The 15,835-nt window shown below is 36.8% G+C and overlaps 1 protein-coding gene across 18 annotated transcripts in view; it reads left to right on the top strand.

The window, feature by feature from the left end:
- CSNK1G3 (casein kinase 1 gamma 3) overlaps positions 1–15,835 on the top strand; it is a 75,933-nt gene that overhangs the window by 17,065 nt on the left and 43,033 nt on the right. For 16 of the 18 annotated variants that reach the window (XR_015281175.1, XR_015281178.1, XR_015281179.1 and 13 more), the window contains 3 exons: positions 26–440; positions 4,249–4,289; positions 15,375–15,444. Coding sequence is in view for 14 of the 18 variants with exons in the window: in XM_086869896.1 (XP_086726022.1) it covers positions 263–440; positions 4,249–4,289; positions 15,375–15,444 (289 nt within the window). In the remaining 4 variants the exon portion in view is untranslated. The remainder of the gene's footprint in view (positions 1–25; positions 441–4,248; positions 4,290–15,374; positions 15,445–15,835) is intronic. The other 2 variants (XM_086869900.1, XM_086869899.1) reach the window with 1 other exon arrangement.

Consider the following 15,835-nt stretch of genomic DNA (forward strand, 5'->3'; position numbering starts at 1 on the left):
GAATAACTTTTTTTTCTTTTAACAGAATTCCTCTAAAGAATAGGAAATATTGCTGGTGTTGTGCGTTCTGGAAATACCTTAACTACAGATACCACCAGGGCTTTGCAAACAGGAAGAACATGCTGCTGTTGTCTGCTTACTGACAGTAACCATCTGGCCACTTCACTCATGATGTTTTCATTCTCACGTTGTCCAATTGGAATTTGCTTATACTGATTTTTAAAAAGAGGAATAAATCAAAGTGGAGTACCGTAAACTTGACATGGAAAATAAAAAAAAAGACAAAGACAAACCGGATGAAAGAATGACACGGCCTAGTGGGAGATCAGGCCATAATCCACGTGGAACTGGTTCTTCAAATTCTGGAGTGTTAATGGTTGGACCTAATTTCAGAGTTGGTAAAAAAATTGGATGTGGTAATTTTGGAGAACTACGATTAGGTAAGATCCTCATTTCTTTATTTCAATTTACATTATTCAAGGCCATTTTTATGCAGTCTAGGCAAGAAAAATTCTCTATAAATACTGTGCAACTCTTCAAACTGACTTAAACTTCAGATGTGCAAGGCATATTGGGTTCATCTTTCGTGGCTTTACCCTAGCCAGTGCAAGCTTGATGCCATGCAGAATCTGTATAGCAGAATACTTGCTGGGACTAAAATGTTTTCTAACTGTGTGCAGTACACTCCTAAATTCTGTCAGTTTTCTCTTCCAAGATGCTGGAAGTTACATCATGGTTATTGTAGTGGACTTTTCTGACTTCCTGAGGCACTTTATTGAGGTATATTTAGGGCTAAATGTATGACGCACATCCCTGTCCTGTAGGTCTGGCAGAGCTGTAGAGATCTGTAGATCTAGTAACCAGGTACTACAGCATTTTTAATAATAGGGAGCAGGGGAGTTCCTTGGTTTCTTTTCTAATGTAGTGAGGCTAAACACTGAGTTGCTGTTAAACAGGGCAGTGAGAAACCATCTGCAGAGAAAATTTGGGGTAATTCAGTTGCTGTAGTTTTCTGCTGAACAGATGGCTGAAAATCAGATGGTGGAGAAGGCACAGACTGAGAAGGACCTGTGGAGTTTTGAAGAATCTGGGCAGCAAAGCTGGAAATGTTAGCATGTATTAAAATAGACACTGATGGGTGTGTGTTTTTGGAGGACTATTTGTTTAATTTTGGGGACTTGTATTTCCAGGAGTGACATGATTAGCCAGGATTTTCAAGATGTGTAAGTTCAGGTATGTGTTAATAAATACAACTTAATGGCAAGAATTCAGTCTTGTATTGTTAGAAGGCTTGATTTAACTTGCTTTGTGCATTAAGTAGAGGTGGGTTCCAAAGTTAGATATTTGAGAGGATGGTGGGCTATATAGGTGCTGTTTGTGTTGATCTTTGCCATGGTAGAACTAATAGTCATTGCCCTTTAGACAATATTTGTGATACAGTGCTTGCGTACAATATAGTATGTTTTAATATAGTGAATTCTGAGGGCTGTCAGGATGTAAACAAGCTTAGCAAATTAATACAGTAGAGGGAGTTAAAGAAAATATTAAAGACAACATTGCTGCAGCTCTGACTTAGGATACTTAATTTGGCAGTGTAATAGGTACTCTTGTTATTGCTATTAATAGTTAAACAAAATTAATACATTTTGACATTTACAATGTTGCATACACACCTTTGCAGTCCACAAATCAAGCTGAAATATTGTTCTTCCTCACTACCCAGATTTTTTCATGCTGCCTTCAATTCTGAATTTTTGTTTCAAACCTTTCAATGAGCTAAATCAAACCAGCAAAATTAATTTTACGTAAAGGCAGCTGCAAACTAGTAAAGTTATTTTTTTCTCTGTTATTCTGATCAAGAAGTACAGAACTGATTAAAAATCAATATCTGATTATCTCATTTACTTGCAGCTGTTACAGTGAAACAATGTATTTTATTTTAAATACAATATTAAATTACTTAAGACTTACAGTTTCACAGTACTGAAATAAAATAGAACAAGTAAGTAAAAGAAATAGGAGGAATATTATGGGGGCGTGTATTGTCCTGCAGCAGTCACCAGGACAAGTGCAACCTTTCTCATTTTAATATCTGTGAGTTTTGCTTATATTCTACATATTTCAAATCCCTATTTATTGTTTTTTATGAAGTAAGGTGTTTTAAATGTAAATTACTGACAACAAGAGTTAATATTGCTATTATAGATTCTGATTTTTTTATTTGCTTTGCTACAATATCAAATTCTTATAGTGCACTCTTTCTACAAAGATGTACACAAGCACTTTGTTTTTTATATACACTTCTGCAGATGGGAATATGTTTCCAGCATGTGTCCTAAGGTTAGACCTGAGGGACTTAACGGAGGAATAAAGTTATTGAGTGATGAAGTTGTGCCCAGAAGATAAAAATTCAGTTATGTATCAGGAGCTGTACTTTGACCTGAGAAGAAAGTGGTGGTCAGACTTCAGTAGTGGCTTGTGGATCAAATGGGAAATTTGCCATCTGTAGAAAATTACTATCTGTGATGTTCAACCATTAGCTGGCAAAGGACTAAACTGGTTTGGATATCAAGGTGTTAATTTTAAGGCTCTTTGTAGTAGTTAAATTAAACTGATACAGTTTAGATGAACAGATTAGGTAGTAAGAGAGAATTTGTTGCTGTTGAAAGTGATGCATCACTCAGTACCTGTTGTGTATTTATGGTCAGATCAACAGTGCTGTCATGTATGTGTATCTGCTGTATTTTAAAGAGACAGTTGTCCTGACTGGCCACCTGGAAAATTAATGCTCCTTCTGATGCTACTTCAGAATAAGCATGTCATTACAGCTTTTGAAGCTCAATATCCAGTTACTTCACTGTAACTGGATTTGTTACTCAGAGTAGGTGATGTATATATCTAAGAGATGGAATGAGCAGGGCTCCTGTAAGAGTTTCTGCTACTGTCTTACAGATTGTATTACTTGCAAAGACACAGAAACAACTTTAAACAAAGTACAGTTTTTATCAAAAATGTAACTCACATCATCATTAGATAAGAAATACTTAGGATTCCTGGGTATCCACTCTAGTCCTTGCATAGGTCTTATGTATAAAAGGAAGTACACTTCCTTTTTGTGTGTCAGATTATGGCATGCTGCTCATATTCATTATGTGTTTGTTGTTGTGAAGTTCTCAGGTAATTTGATTTTTTTTGTGGAGTTGGTCCACTAAGAGATGCAAACTCAATCTTGTTTCGGCTTTACAAGAGTACTCTATTTTTTAGAAGAATCATTAGCACTTCAGTCTTTGGCTGTTGGTGTAACTCACTCGGTCAAAGCATCGTCATGGGTTCAGTTCCTCTGTGGCACATTCACTTAACAGTTGGACTCAGTGATCTTTGTGGGTCCCTTCCAAACAGAATGTTCTATGATTCTGTGCAACTGTCTTCACAGGGAACTTTTTAGATTTGGTCTATGCCTTTTCCCCATTTGATTTCTTTAACAAAACTGAGCTAAACATAGGAAATTCAGACCTGAGTAATACTACAGAGAAAAAAGGAGGATTATCATTAAGAATAATATACACTAAACGCATTTGAAGATTGTAAGGAAGCAAAAAGTATTGGAAATGACAATTTATCCTTTATTTGCTATTTTTTAATTTCTCACCACTAAAACTTGTTTAACATTTTAGTCATTGCATTCAGTTCAATGTGATGCTTATTGAAAAAATTCTTACACAGTTACAGAATCCCTTTTAAAGCAGCAGATGCATTTTCAAGTGGTGTAAGCCTATCAGGAATGTTGTTGTCTTTAGGTTGATAAATTTCATAACTCAGGAAAAAAATGGTCCTCATTTAAATAATTAACTGGTTAATTCTAGTTTTAATTAATGGCTGATGTTTCAAAATTGTATGGTAATTTAAAAATAAATTTCAAATAGTTTTCAGCAATAATTATGAAAATGTAGAATATCACATTCTGGTTATTGTGATTTACCAATTTTCAAACTTTGGCAGTACATAAAAATATCACAAACTTTGTGATATATCTGAAACTCTCTGTGAAATTTCCGCCTCTTACACCATTCAAGGAAAATTGTTTTTAGAATAAAGTACTGGACTAATAAACCTACATTTCCTAAGTCACTGCCAGAACACCTAGCACTTTAGATAAAAAATGTTTTGAAGACTTTCTTGATATTTAAATGGCATTTACTTGAACAGAAAAGCCATTGTCTCACATTCTTTTTTTATTCTTTTTTCAAGGAAAAAATTTATACACAAATGACTATGTGGCAATTAAGCTGGTAAGTTAATATTTTTTTAAAGGATTTGGGATGAGAAACTTAATTGGAATTTTCCTTTCAGAAGTTAATGGTTTGATTTCTTTAATTGAAACCTTTAATATTTTTGTATGATTTCATTGAATTAGATAAAAGCAGTTAGTGAGAGATATAATTGTTTGGCCATATTAAGTAAAACTAATTTTTAGTTGTTGTCACTGTTTTCAAGGCTAAGTCTATGTTTCCAAAGTCAGTGATGGTTTAATGCTGCATCAATGATGTGCTCTGCAGTAGTCATCTTTAGGAGATTCCTTTGTTGTCCAACAAGTAGAGGAACAACAAATTTACTGTGAATCTTGGTATCAGCTGACTAGAGGGAAACTCCAGAAATTCTTGAGACTGCGTGTGTTTCAATGTCCAAACTCCTGCCCCCAAATAGTTTTCATCTCTAACTGCCGGTATTTACACATCACTTTGGTAGACATGTTTTATTTACAATGCTGTGTAATATGTTTATTTCTCTTGCAAACATGATACTTTTGGATATTGTGTTAATACATCATTGTTTGACTTTTTCTCAGTCATCACAGCTACTTTGGTAACACCATAATTTGCCTCTGGTTTTTTTTTAACTTCTTGGTAAATTACTGTTTTCATAAGTTAAGTCCTTCATGGTGAAATTCACTTGGTTACTTTTTATCATTGAAGAACTTTTAGGACTCTAGTTAATTTCTTGTTGCTGCAGTAGCGCTTTTTACGTACCCTGGTATGGTTTCATAAAGTGAAAGGTAAACTGTGGTAACAAAAATGCATGGCTTTAGATAAGAAATCTGAAAAGCATTACAAATATAATAAACTCCTGAAAAATATTGGTGTCACTCTCCTTGCTTTGAAAAATACTTATTTTGTGAGTAGTAAAAGTTTTTAAAACATGCAGATTATGGCTTGAGAGGACAACATGGGATACAGTTCCAATTAGAGGAACTGTACCCAATACCCAAACAATAACCCAAAAAGAGGGTTATTGTGTGTTAAATCAGATTTAGATTAATTTTGTTTTAACGTATCTTGAACTTATTCTGTATGTCTGGTGAAAGTTGAAAATAGTCTGAGATTTCTTCTAGTTAAAGGCTGTCTACTACAAAGCATGTTTAGAAATATATTGCAAGATAGTGTTTTTTTTTAAGTACTAATTATTTGATCATGTAGAGAAAGAGAACTTTTTTATCTGTTTGCTTTTGGTAAAAGTGTTTTTATTACACATGCAACTTCCTAAGCTTGGCTACCACTTCAGCCCATTTCAGCTGATGATACTGCTTCAACAGATCATCAGATACTGATTCAACAGATGATACTGCTTGCTGGCAGCATTTATCTGTTTGGTTTCCAAATATCTCAATCATAGAGCTGTTTGTTCCCAGCTGAATAAAAAGCTTGAAGTAACTTTACTGAGTAACTTAGTTTGGAGTCACTAAAGAACCAATATTGTTTAGTATATCTATAAATCACAGCAAGTGATGAAAGAACTCTTAATGCATAGTGGACATTTCCATTTGTCCTCTGATATGAGTGGCATGAAAAGCTGTAATATCTTTGCAAAAAAAACAGATGAAGGAATCATAATGAAAATCAATGCTGGAGCTTGCATCATCAAAGTAAAATAAAAATACATTTATTAGCAGGTAGAGCTAGTGGATTCTTTTAACATGCTTCTCCCTCTTTTATTTCAGTACTTATTTCAGATACTTATTTCCAGACTGGAAGTCACAAGATAAAGTCTGCTAAAACCAGCCGCATCAAACTAGGATTTATTTGGATTTTGTATTTTTTCTGTTCTTCTGTTTGAGACAGTGCCAGGGCTTTTTTCTAGCTGTTACAGATACAGTGGCATATCATCCTTTTCCTTGTTAAATGTAAGCTTTTGTTTTCTGTGGCACTTTTACTTTCGTGCTTTTAGAGCAGTCATTAGGTCTATTCTTAGTCCTTGTTTTGTTTTGTTATTGTAAATGAGACAGTCCTAACTTCTTCTCTGTTTTGCACTTGTTGTAGTTGAAGTTTAGCCTTCCTGAATGGTGTTACTTGAATTAAGTTTGTTATAATTTAAGCAATTACCCTTGGCAGGTGTGGTTGTTGTAATCTGTCCTGCAGCATCCTAAAACTGTATTTGCATTCCTCATGGTAGTATCGTTGACCTACTGTTGTCTTGTGAGCAGCAAGACATCTTCTATGCCAAATGTTTTGTGTTAACCATATACTCTAGTGCAAGAGGACTGTGTGGGTTTCTCTCAAGTGCAATGAATGGCTGTGTTTATACAGCAGCTTGCAGAAGTGCTTCTGATGCTAAAAGTAAATGTCTCCTACAAGTGCTCTTTTGACTCAAACTTTTTAATTGTTTTGGATTAATATTTCCCTTGTGGATGAAATTATATAAGCATGTTCCTGTTACAGTGCTTAGGGTAACTTCAGAACTTGTGTAAAAAAATAACTTAAACAATTTTTGTGTGTGAGGTCTGAGGGTCGTACAACATATGCATTTTAAAGTATAATGTTTATATGTAAATGTATATTTATTTTGGTAGAACAGCTGCAGTTCCAGAATCTTCCTCTTAATTTGACTTAGTTCATTATTTCCTGTTCTGCTCGGGGACGTACTCCAGTTTGAGAGGTCAGAATGGACTTTTTAAAGAACTGTAATGAAACTCTTAAGAGCTGGTCTTTTACCAGTTTGATGCTGTGTAGTGGTGTTTATATGTTTCTACTGGTCAGACTGATTTCTTGTGATCAGGTGATTCTTTTGCAATAACTATTTGGTGTGTAAAAGCTTTACCTTTCCTGCTCACCTCTTCTTATTGTTAGATTTACTACTTTTTTTACATGACCCTGTACTTGACTTAAACCTCCTATTCACTGTTCAGCTTTTCCTTGTCCTGAATTCTTTTTCCCTTTCCCTTTGACATATTTCTCCACTGCTCAAACTTACCTTCTCTGCAGATGGTTAACCACTACCAAAAGACTAGCTGAAGGAATTTCTGCTTGAGCATGTCATGAACCATCAGTAGGGGCCATGATATTCATTATATATTCTCATCAGGATTCAGCAAAGACACTGGACATGCTTTAGGGAGCTCTTGTGCTTTTTTGTGTGATCACCTTGTGTCCAACAACCACTCCACTGTTTATACTTAAAAGGTGTTGGTTCACCAGCCCTTATGTTTGAAGACTTTCACAAGAGCTGGGTAGCAAGGCTGTAATTTTTACAATACACTTTAATAAACTCTCAACTCCATCAACACACTACTCAAAGGTGCTGGCTCACAAACCACAACATTTCCACAACTCATCACTCCCACAAATACACTTCAGTACGGATTATGGAATAGAAAATTATATACATGATATAAATGATAATAAATATAAATGATGGCCTCACAGAGTGAGGGATAGAGAAATAAAAGCAGAAAAGGAAGAGAACAAGGAATATCACAAGTCCTTTGATCCTTCCTTGGTCTCATGATGTGGGTGGTCCAGACGTGGAATTGTAACACAGTGAAAGAGAGGAAAAAGAGAGCAGGGGAGCCCAATCTGCTTCCTTTCATAGTTAACCTGCTGCAGCCTCTTTTGTGAATAAGATTTTTTGTGCTGTTTTGTTCCTGGATGCATTGCCAGCCCTTGGATCCCTCCTTCAGGGAGTGAGTGCAGAGTGGGGAAGTGAGTACAAGTCTCCAGGTGGAGCAGGGAGTTGGCTCAGCACTGTGCTGCCCCACCTCAGTGAGACCCTCTCTTCCAATCACAGCTTTCCTACCAGAACAGTCAGAATGTTTGAGACAAAACATGCTTATGCTAGGTCCACCACACCACCCAGAGGCTCAAACATTCCTTACTATTGATTTGGTGTATGGTTCATCTTTGGCTGTGGTGATCTCTGTGTATCGGATAGTTGGCTAGAAGAGGGAGGAAACAGAGTCAGTATGCAGCTAATTATAGTTGCAAATAAAGTCTGTGCTCATCATTAAAACCAGAAATCCCACCAATATTACAATCCCCATTTGTGTAAAACACTTTCCTCACCCCATGATTTAAAAATGGAAGAAATCTGATGTCCAAGGCTTGATTCATTGAACCAGTTCTTTGTTTGCAGTGTTTGTAATTGTTCAGCAATTTGGTCAGCAGCTTCCTTCATCTTTGCTCAGCCATCTTCAGTTGAAGTTGTAGCATTATGGATGGTGACAGAGCACTCCCCTTTGGTGAGGCTGAGCATGCCATGTAATGCTTGTTCAGTAACAGGTGTGCTGATGGTGCATCCATCTTCAAGGTGTTTTCAAACTGAGCATTGATAGGACACAGGGAAGGAATTCAGATGCTGCATTTCCATCTGGCATGGTATTCTAGTGTTAGGAGTAAGATTTTCCTCCAAGCCAAGCCCAAAAGGGCTGTATATTTAGTCATTCTTCAATTATGGGTGTTAGTAGGATTTAGGATAATTATTTGTGGCGCTGTGGTAGGCTAATTCCTACCATCAGGTACTACACTGAAAAGTGTATGGGGTGTTGGTCCTATTAAAATTCTAGCAAGTACAAGTATGCCTATTCAAAGTTCTAATAACAAGTATGAACCCTGTTTCAGGGGAGGTCTTCAAGTCGATTATTACAATTAATAAACATCACAACAGACAAATTTACAGGCAACAGAAAGAATCTTAATTCCTTCCTGTGTGAAGCAGGGCTTGGCAGGGCAAAGCCCTTGGCTTTGAGGCCTCCATATTCTTACAAATTCTTGTTTTAGCTCCCAAACTAAGTTGGAGTCTTACTACAATAGTTCTTGTTTAACAGGATGAAGGTAAAAGAACACATTGCTGAAACATCTTGGGTAGGTACAGGTTATAAAACAACAGCAACATCCAGTCAAAATGCCTGATGTTAACATCAGTAATTGCTTTGTCATAGTTCTTGTAGGAAAAGAAAAAGGAAAGATGCCTGGTTCTAAACCAGTGGTTGAAAAGGAGTTGCTATATACTGGTGTGAACACAATGCTCTTTAGCACGGGCATTGGTAGCTATACACAAATAGCTGCTGAAAGGCTTCTTAAAGAACTGTTCCAATAGTGAAAAAATCTGCTAAAACTGATCGTCCTGGGTGGTGCTTAAGTTTAATTTCATATCTGTCTTTCCTTTTGTGAAAGATAGAATTGATTCCATTTCCCATGGCCCATTCCTGTACTGGAGCAGTAAAGAGACTGCCACTGTATCACTGGGTTGAATTTGGCTTGGGTAAATACCTGAACCACTGCTTTAAAACTGTGCTGTTGCCCGTGCCTGGACTAACAGCTTCCAATTGGATTAGTCCAAACCTCTGTATTTGAGGTGACTTCCTTCTCCATTTAACTTAACTTGCAGTAACTTAGATATTTTGGTTATCATTGGCACTGTTTTGTAGCAGTTTGCTGACCCTGTCCATCATCTCTGGTTTCAGTTTTAATTTGTGATCCAGAATCCAGATTCTACATCCTGCAATTCTTCATGAAAGATTTACTCATACACATCCTGAAGCTGTGCCTGAGGCCTGCTAATACAACAGCAAACAGCCCCTCTGCCTCCTGCCTTTTTTTCCTGATCGCTCTCAGCAGCAAGCAGCTCCGTCTCCTGAGGCCTGCTCTCCCTCTCCTGGCAACCTAAACTCCTTGACCAATAGGCAGCCCACTGGACAAGGGACCAGGACTCACAGGGATCATTTACCTGTATGAAAACTTCAGATTCTTAGTATCCCTTGGCCTCCTCTTCTGCAGCTTCTTCTCTACAGCAACCTCTGCCTACGCTTGTGTCTTTACTATAGCCACTTCTCTGGCTTCAGCCTCTTCCACAGCTGCCTTTGTCTCCTTGCCCAACAGTCTTGTGGTTCTTCTTCCTTCTCCTCATCCTCATCCCTCACTACTTTTGATTTCTTTCTAAAAAGAAAACCTCACTCTGTTTCTAAAATTCTGGCAGCCTAATCTTGCGTCTTGATTTCGCTTACTTGTTCCTTGTCTGAGCCCTCGTGTAAGTCCTTGTAGTCTCAGGGACAGCTTCTCATCCCTACCATGGTACCCAACATATCTCTCAGTATTTTCTCCTGCTCTGTAGCCTTGCAGAGCTCAAGATGTAGTAATAGGGTGAGGTCTCTTTCTCTATTCAGCAAGGATTCCAGTTTTGCTCTTTCATTTTTCTCTCTCTATTCAGACATCTCTGTAAGTGGTCAGACAAATCTCATGGATGTTTTTATAAGGACTCAACCAAGACTTCCAAATGTTTTTGCAAATGTTTTGCAACCAAATTTTGTAGTAATTTGTCTCTCTTTGCTATCTAAACGTTTTAGTAAAAAAAAGTCTGTCTCATCTTGCTCTCTGTATGAACATTGTTGTAAAAAGTCAACCAAATTTTGTATGAATGTCTCTCTTTTTTTGCTTTCTATCTAGACATTTTAGTAACAAGTCATTAATCTTTTTATCCTTTTGGGTTTCCATCAGCATGGCACTCGATGCTCCACATATGAAGATGAGTACATTCTCATAATGGGAAAGGGATCCATGCTTGGCATTTCCTGGACTGTCATGTCCTGCTTCTCCCTGTTCCTGACCCATCCTGTACCCCAGTCAGAGGAGATATCTGAGCCCATCCGAGCTAAAAATAGCTCAAGAGCTGTTCAGTCCCTTCCAGTCTCATAAGAGTCCTTTCTGTGATTCCAGTTTGTTACAAGCCATTGGTAGGAGTGTGATGTTTGTTGTAAATTCTTACCAGTCTAATGAAGCTGCCAGACCACATGGCTGGGGAGCTCTTGTGCTTTATTGTACAGTTGTTATAACTGGCAACCCCCACTATTAGACTCAAAAGGTATTGGCTGACAAGCCCTTCATTTTGTGCAGTAGGGGGAAATATATGACAGTCGTGCTTTGCCTAGGTGGGAAAAAAGAGAGAGATGATGTTCAGCATCTATAGATTCCTGCAGTTGGTCCTGCTGCATGGATGGTCCAGAACTGGAAAGATAAGAAAAAAGTGGGCGAGGGGAGGGGCCCAATGTGCTTCCTTTTATAGTTGACCTGGTGCAGCCTCTTATGTGAATGAGACTTTTCATGCTATTTTGTTTGCACATCCACAGGCAGCCCTTTGAGCCTTTCTCTGGGAAGTCAGTTTGGGGGGACTAAGCAGGAGGAGGAGGCTGGCGCAGAACAGTGTGACTCCATCTCCATGGGACCCTTTTGTTTTGATCACACTTTTCCTGTCATAACAGTCAGAATATTTGAGACAAAACATACTTACGTGTATTACTCCACAGGACTGCTTTTGGAAATACATCAATTTTTCTTTTTTTGGGTGAAAGATAGGAAACGACAAAGTAGTCTTTACTGCCTTTTAAACTGTAAGCTTTAATTCACTGGTTCACTAGTCCACTCTTAAGATTTAAATTGCTGAAATTATAAATTAGAGATGTGTATGGAAAGAAGGTTGTGTTTCACTTCAAGGTTGTAATGTTTTTTCTCTCTGTTTTTTGTTTTTAAGAAATAACTCCTTAAAGGTGGTCTAGAGTCACACCTTTTCAGAATCCTTCTAGGATATATAGTAAATCCAAATCAAGTGCAAGTCTGTTTAATGAACTTGGTCTTTTCCTGTAAAAAGAGCCTACTACCTCTTAAATAATTTTTTTTCTGAAAATGGCTTTTGTTTGCCGTTGCTTACAAATCAGTAAAGTGGACACAGAACATAAACTGAGATTGATTCTCACTGAATTACTAAAACCATGAAAAGTAGGTAATAGCTGAATGTTTATATTGTGCTTTGGGTTATTAGACTTTTTGAACATTTCTAACCTTACAGTTCAAGTAAACTGCTTTTTCAAAGTCCCTTTGACAGGAAGTAACTTGAAAATCAAATAGTATTTATGCCACATATTTGGGACAAAAATAATTGTAAAAAGAATTCATAATGAACTTGAGACAGGTTTGACATTTCAAGTGTCTTTACTGTTAGAATGTATAAACATGCCATAGAAGAAAAAAGGGGGGTAAAAACCTCTGATAAACTAAGGAGCAGTTGTTTCTGTTGCTCAGGTGACTGTGGCTCAGTAAGCTGCACACTAGGTCTTTGATGGCAGCAAAAGACCTATGTTCCTCATTTAGAGAGAAATGGTCTTTTGCAGGGAAAATAATTTGTCTGTTTTAATAATAAAGCTTTGAAATAATTAGATGGGAATGTAGAAGTAGTGTAGGAAGGGTTGTATACTGAACTTTGCTGATTCCAGAACAATTCGTATAGGATGCTTCTGTGAAGACCTGGGCTTATTTAAGTAAAGAAAATACGCTAGTTTATTTTGGTAAGAGGAGAGGTTGGCTTCAGTGCACTCTGGGATTAACATGATGTTTGAACAGTTATATATTCTTAGGCTTATTTTTAGATGGTGAAATGTATCAAAACACTAGTGAAACCAAAGAACTATGAATTGCCATTTCTTTTTTTATTACTTTTCTTTTTAGACTTGTAGATACAGTAGTGTATTCTTCACTCTTAAGTTATGGTGAAAGATTGCATTTAACATTCTTTTATCTTGATTTATCTTTTTCTGTCCTTTCTTTTATGTACAGTTATTGCATACTGCAGAGTGGGATGTGCAGAAATAAAATAATTGTACGTGAAACTGTTATTGTGCTTGCCCTTTTACAGCTTTTGTTGAACAAGATGATGTGTTCCCTTTGCATGTTTGGAATGACAGGAAAATATCTAAGCCTTCTTACAAAAATAAGGCAATTCCTAAAGGCTGTCATTCTGTAAATGAACTACAAGCACATGTTTTTTTCACTTTTACTGGAGAGGATAAAAGTGTTTAATTGTCTCTCTGCTCAACAAGATTAAGCTTCAGTCTTTGGCTCTGTGCTCAGCAGATGTGTTTGTCTAAGAACATTGCCTTCTGGAGATTTATCAGGACTGTTTTCTGCTGATGGCTGGGACAAGCAGCATTCATGAAAAAGAGAGGGTGTGTGTGTCGGAAATTGGAAGTTATTTATTTTACCTAGATTTTTTTACAAAATCTATTCCTGTAAATTTATTACATACAAGCTGTTTTTATCCTTTTAATGGGACCATGGTACAACCACGAGGAGTTGTTAATGTACCATCAATTGAGACAAAACTGTATAATTGAACAAGATTAAACTTCCTATAAGCCAGTGTCTTGTGTTATTATAAACTCTGCAGACATGCAGAGTTTTGTGGACTAAAATATTTTTTTCTTAGCTGGCAGAATCATAAGTTTTAATTAGGCATTATGGAGAGTGTGTGATGTATTTTGTAACTAACAGACTTGTATACTACAAGCAAACTAATTGCTAAATTTTTGTTGTTTCCTAAAATGTTAAAATATTTCAAATGCTTTATAGCATTAGTGGGTTTCCTCATACCTCTGAAAGCTGCGTACTAAAGGCTGACAGTTGTGCTGATTTGCTTTGATTCATGTTTACTGTAAAGTCTTATTTAGGGAATATCTCTCTTGAATAATTGACCATAAATTTAATGTGTCCTTCTCATAAACTCTAGCTAGACCTTTGGTGGCCCAGTTAGTCTTACTAAGTAATTAATTTTTTGAATAATAAACACTTGCTTATTTTAGAAAATCCTTGCTCACTTCTTTGCAAAGAATACAATATCCAGTTATGTTGGTTGCTCTGGAGTGTAAAAAACATACAGTAAATTCTACTTGTTTTTTGCAGAAACTGTTACATTAGTCCCTCTTTACTTTTAGGCTTCTACCTTTGGCATCCTGACAAGATCAAATGCATAAATGTTCACTGACACGAACTCTGACAGCAATTGGAAAAAACTGTGTCTTGGAGGAAGATGGGTTGAGGAAGAAGACTATATTTCTCATTTTTGCACATTGGCTCATAGTTTTTATGCCCTGAATGTGACACTGAGAAACAACACAGGTTTATAAACTTGTAGCTTCTGAAAATGATGATGTGAGGAAAAAGATGAGTACTTTGTCCAAGCTTTACCAGAAGATTGATGTTCAGCAGTACCAGTTATTGCTGATAACTGTATTAACAGTTACTTACTACATGCTGCAGTTCTGGTAGTAACAGAATGTCACTGATGCATTGGAAGATCACAGAATCAATTAGGCTGGAATAGACCTCAATGAGCATTGAGCACAACCTCTGACTGAAGACCACCACAACAGCATGTCACTCAGTGCTGTGGCCAGTCTTTCCTTAAACATCTCCAGGGATGGTGACTTCACCACCTCCCTGAGCAGTCCATTCCAATGTCTTAACACCCTTCTTGTGAAGAAATTCCTCCTAATGTCCAACCTAAACCTCACCTGATGGAGCTTAATCTTAAGATCATGTTACATATGAGAAATAAGGAATGTCTTCTAAAAGAAATTACTTCAAGAATCTTGTGCTAAAGAATCTTTCCAAAGGGTGATACTCAAGAAGTTTGGGTTTCCATTTAGGCTGCACATGTGTTCCTCTACTTAATCGCATATAATTTCATTTCGTTCTGTGAGACCCTGACACACTGGCATGTTGAACACAGAAATAAGATTTCCTTAATGTGCATAAACTATGAACCTATTCTGGGGCTTTTTTTTGCTAGTTTTGGATTTATAGTTTGGAATGGTGATACTTGATTTCTGCTAAGCAATTTGGTGGAAGGACTTGGTATGTTCTGTTAAGAACCTAGGATAAGACTTCATCCTTAAAAAGATACATCTGTTGAGTATTAGGTATTTGGAGGTTCTTTTCAATCTGTTAAGCTGCATATTAATGCCAGTTTGAGAAATGTTGGACATTCCATCCACGTGCTTTGGAGAAACAAACTAATTTTTAGCTATTCCATTGTGTGTCTTTTATTTGCTTTGCCTGTTGAACTCTGGTCCAGTGGAGCAATACAAGATGTAAATATCCCTATAAGCACTAGTCTCACCTGAGAAAGTTTATTTTCTTTGTTTCTTAATTGCCAGTCATTTCAGAAGAAACATTCAAACTTTGTGTGGCTTGGAAGCAGTGGGGCTAGCTTGGTTGGTAATAGGTTAGTGTATTAGTTTTTAGGCTTTGTTTTAAATGTTGTTTTTGTTTTTAAATCAGGAGCCAATGAAGTCGAGAGCACCACAGCTACATTTGGAATACAGATTCTACAAGCAGCTAGGATCTGGAGGTAAAAAGCAGTGTAATGCATTTTACTATGATGTAATCCAGGGTCAATTCTTGGCTGAAGTTTTCGGGTTTAGAGGTACAAATCTATTTAATAAAGTGTTCCTAAATATTTAAGGCAGAAAAAAGCCCCAGGAGTTAGTGGATTAATGTATAAATTCCAGTATTCTAACTTTTTTTTCCCTGCTCTATAAAGTATATCTATGAAGTCCTCACTATTTAATAAATCCTACCTATCACAGCATTTGTCTGCATACAGGTATACCTTAAAGTAAGTAATCTTAGACTATTCCCAATACAACTCTTTGAAAAAATGCTGTAGATCTCCAAACTGCTAATCTGTTGATCATGTATTTTGAGTTAAAGCTGATGTGATACTGGAACAGCTTCAGATT

Source organism: Cyanistes caeruleus, chromosome Z (genome assembly GCF_971803275.1).
Source record: "Cyanistes caeruleus chromosome Z, bCyaCae1.hap1.1, whole genome shotgun sequence".
Classification (NCBI taxonomy): domain Eukaryota; kingdom Metazoa; phylum Chordata; class Aves; order Passeriformes; family Paridae; genus Cyanistes; species Cyanistes caeruleus.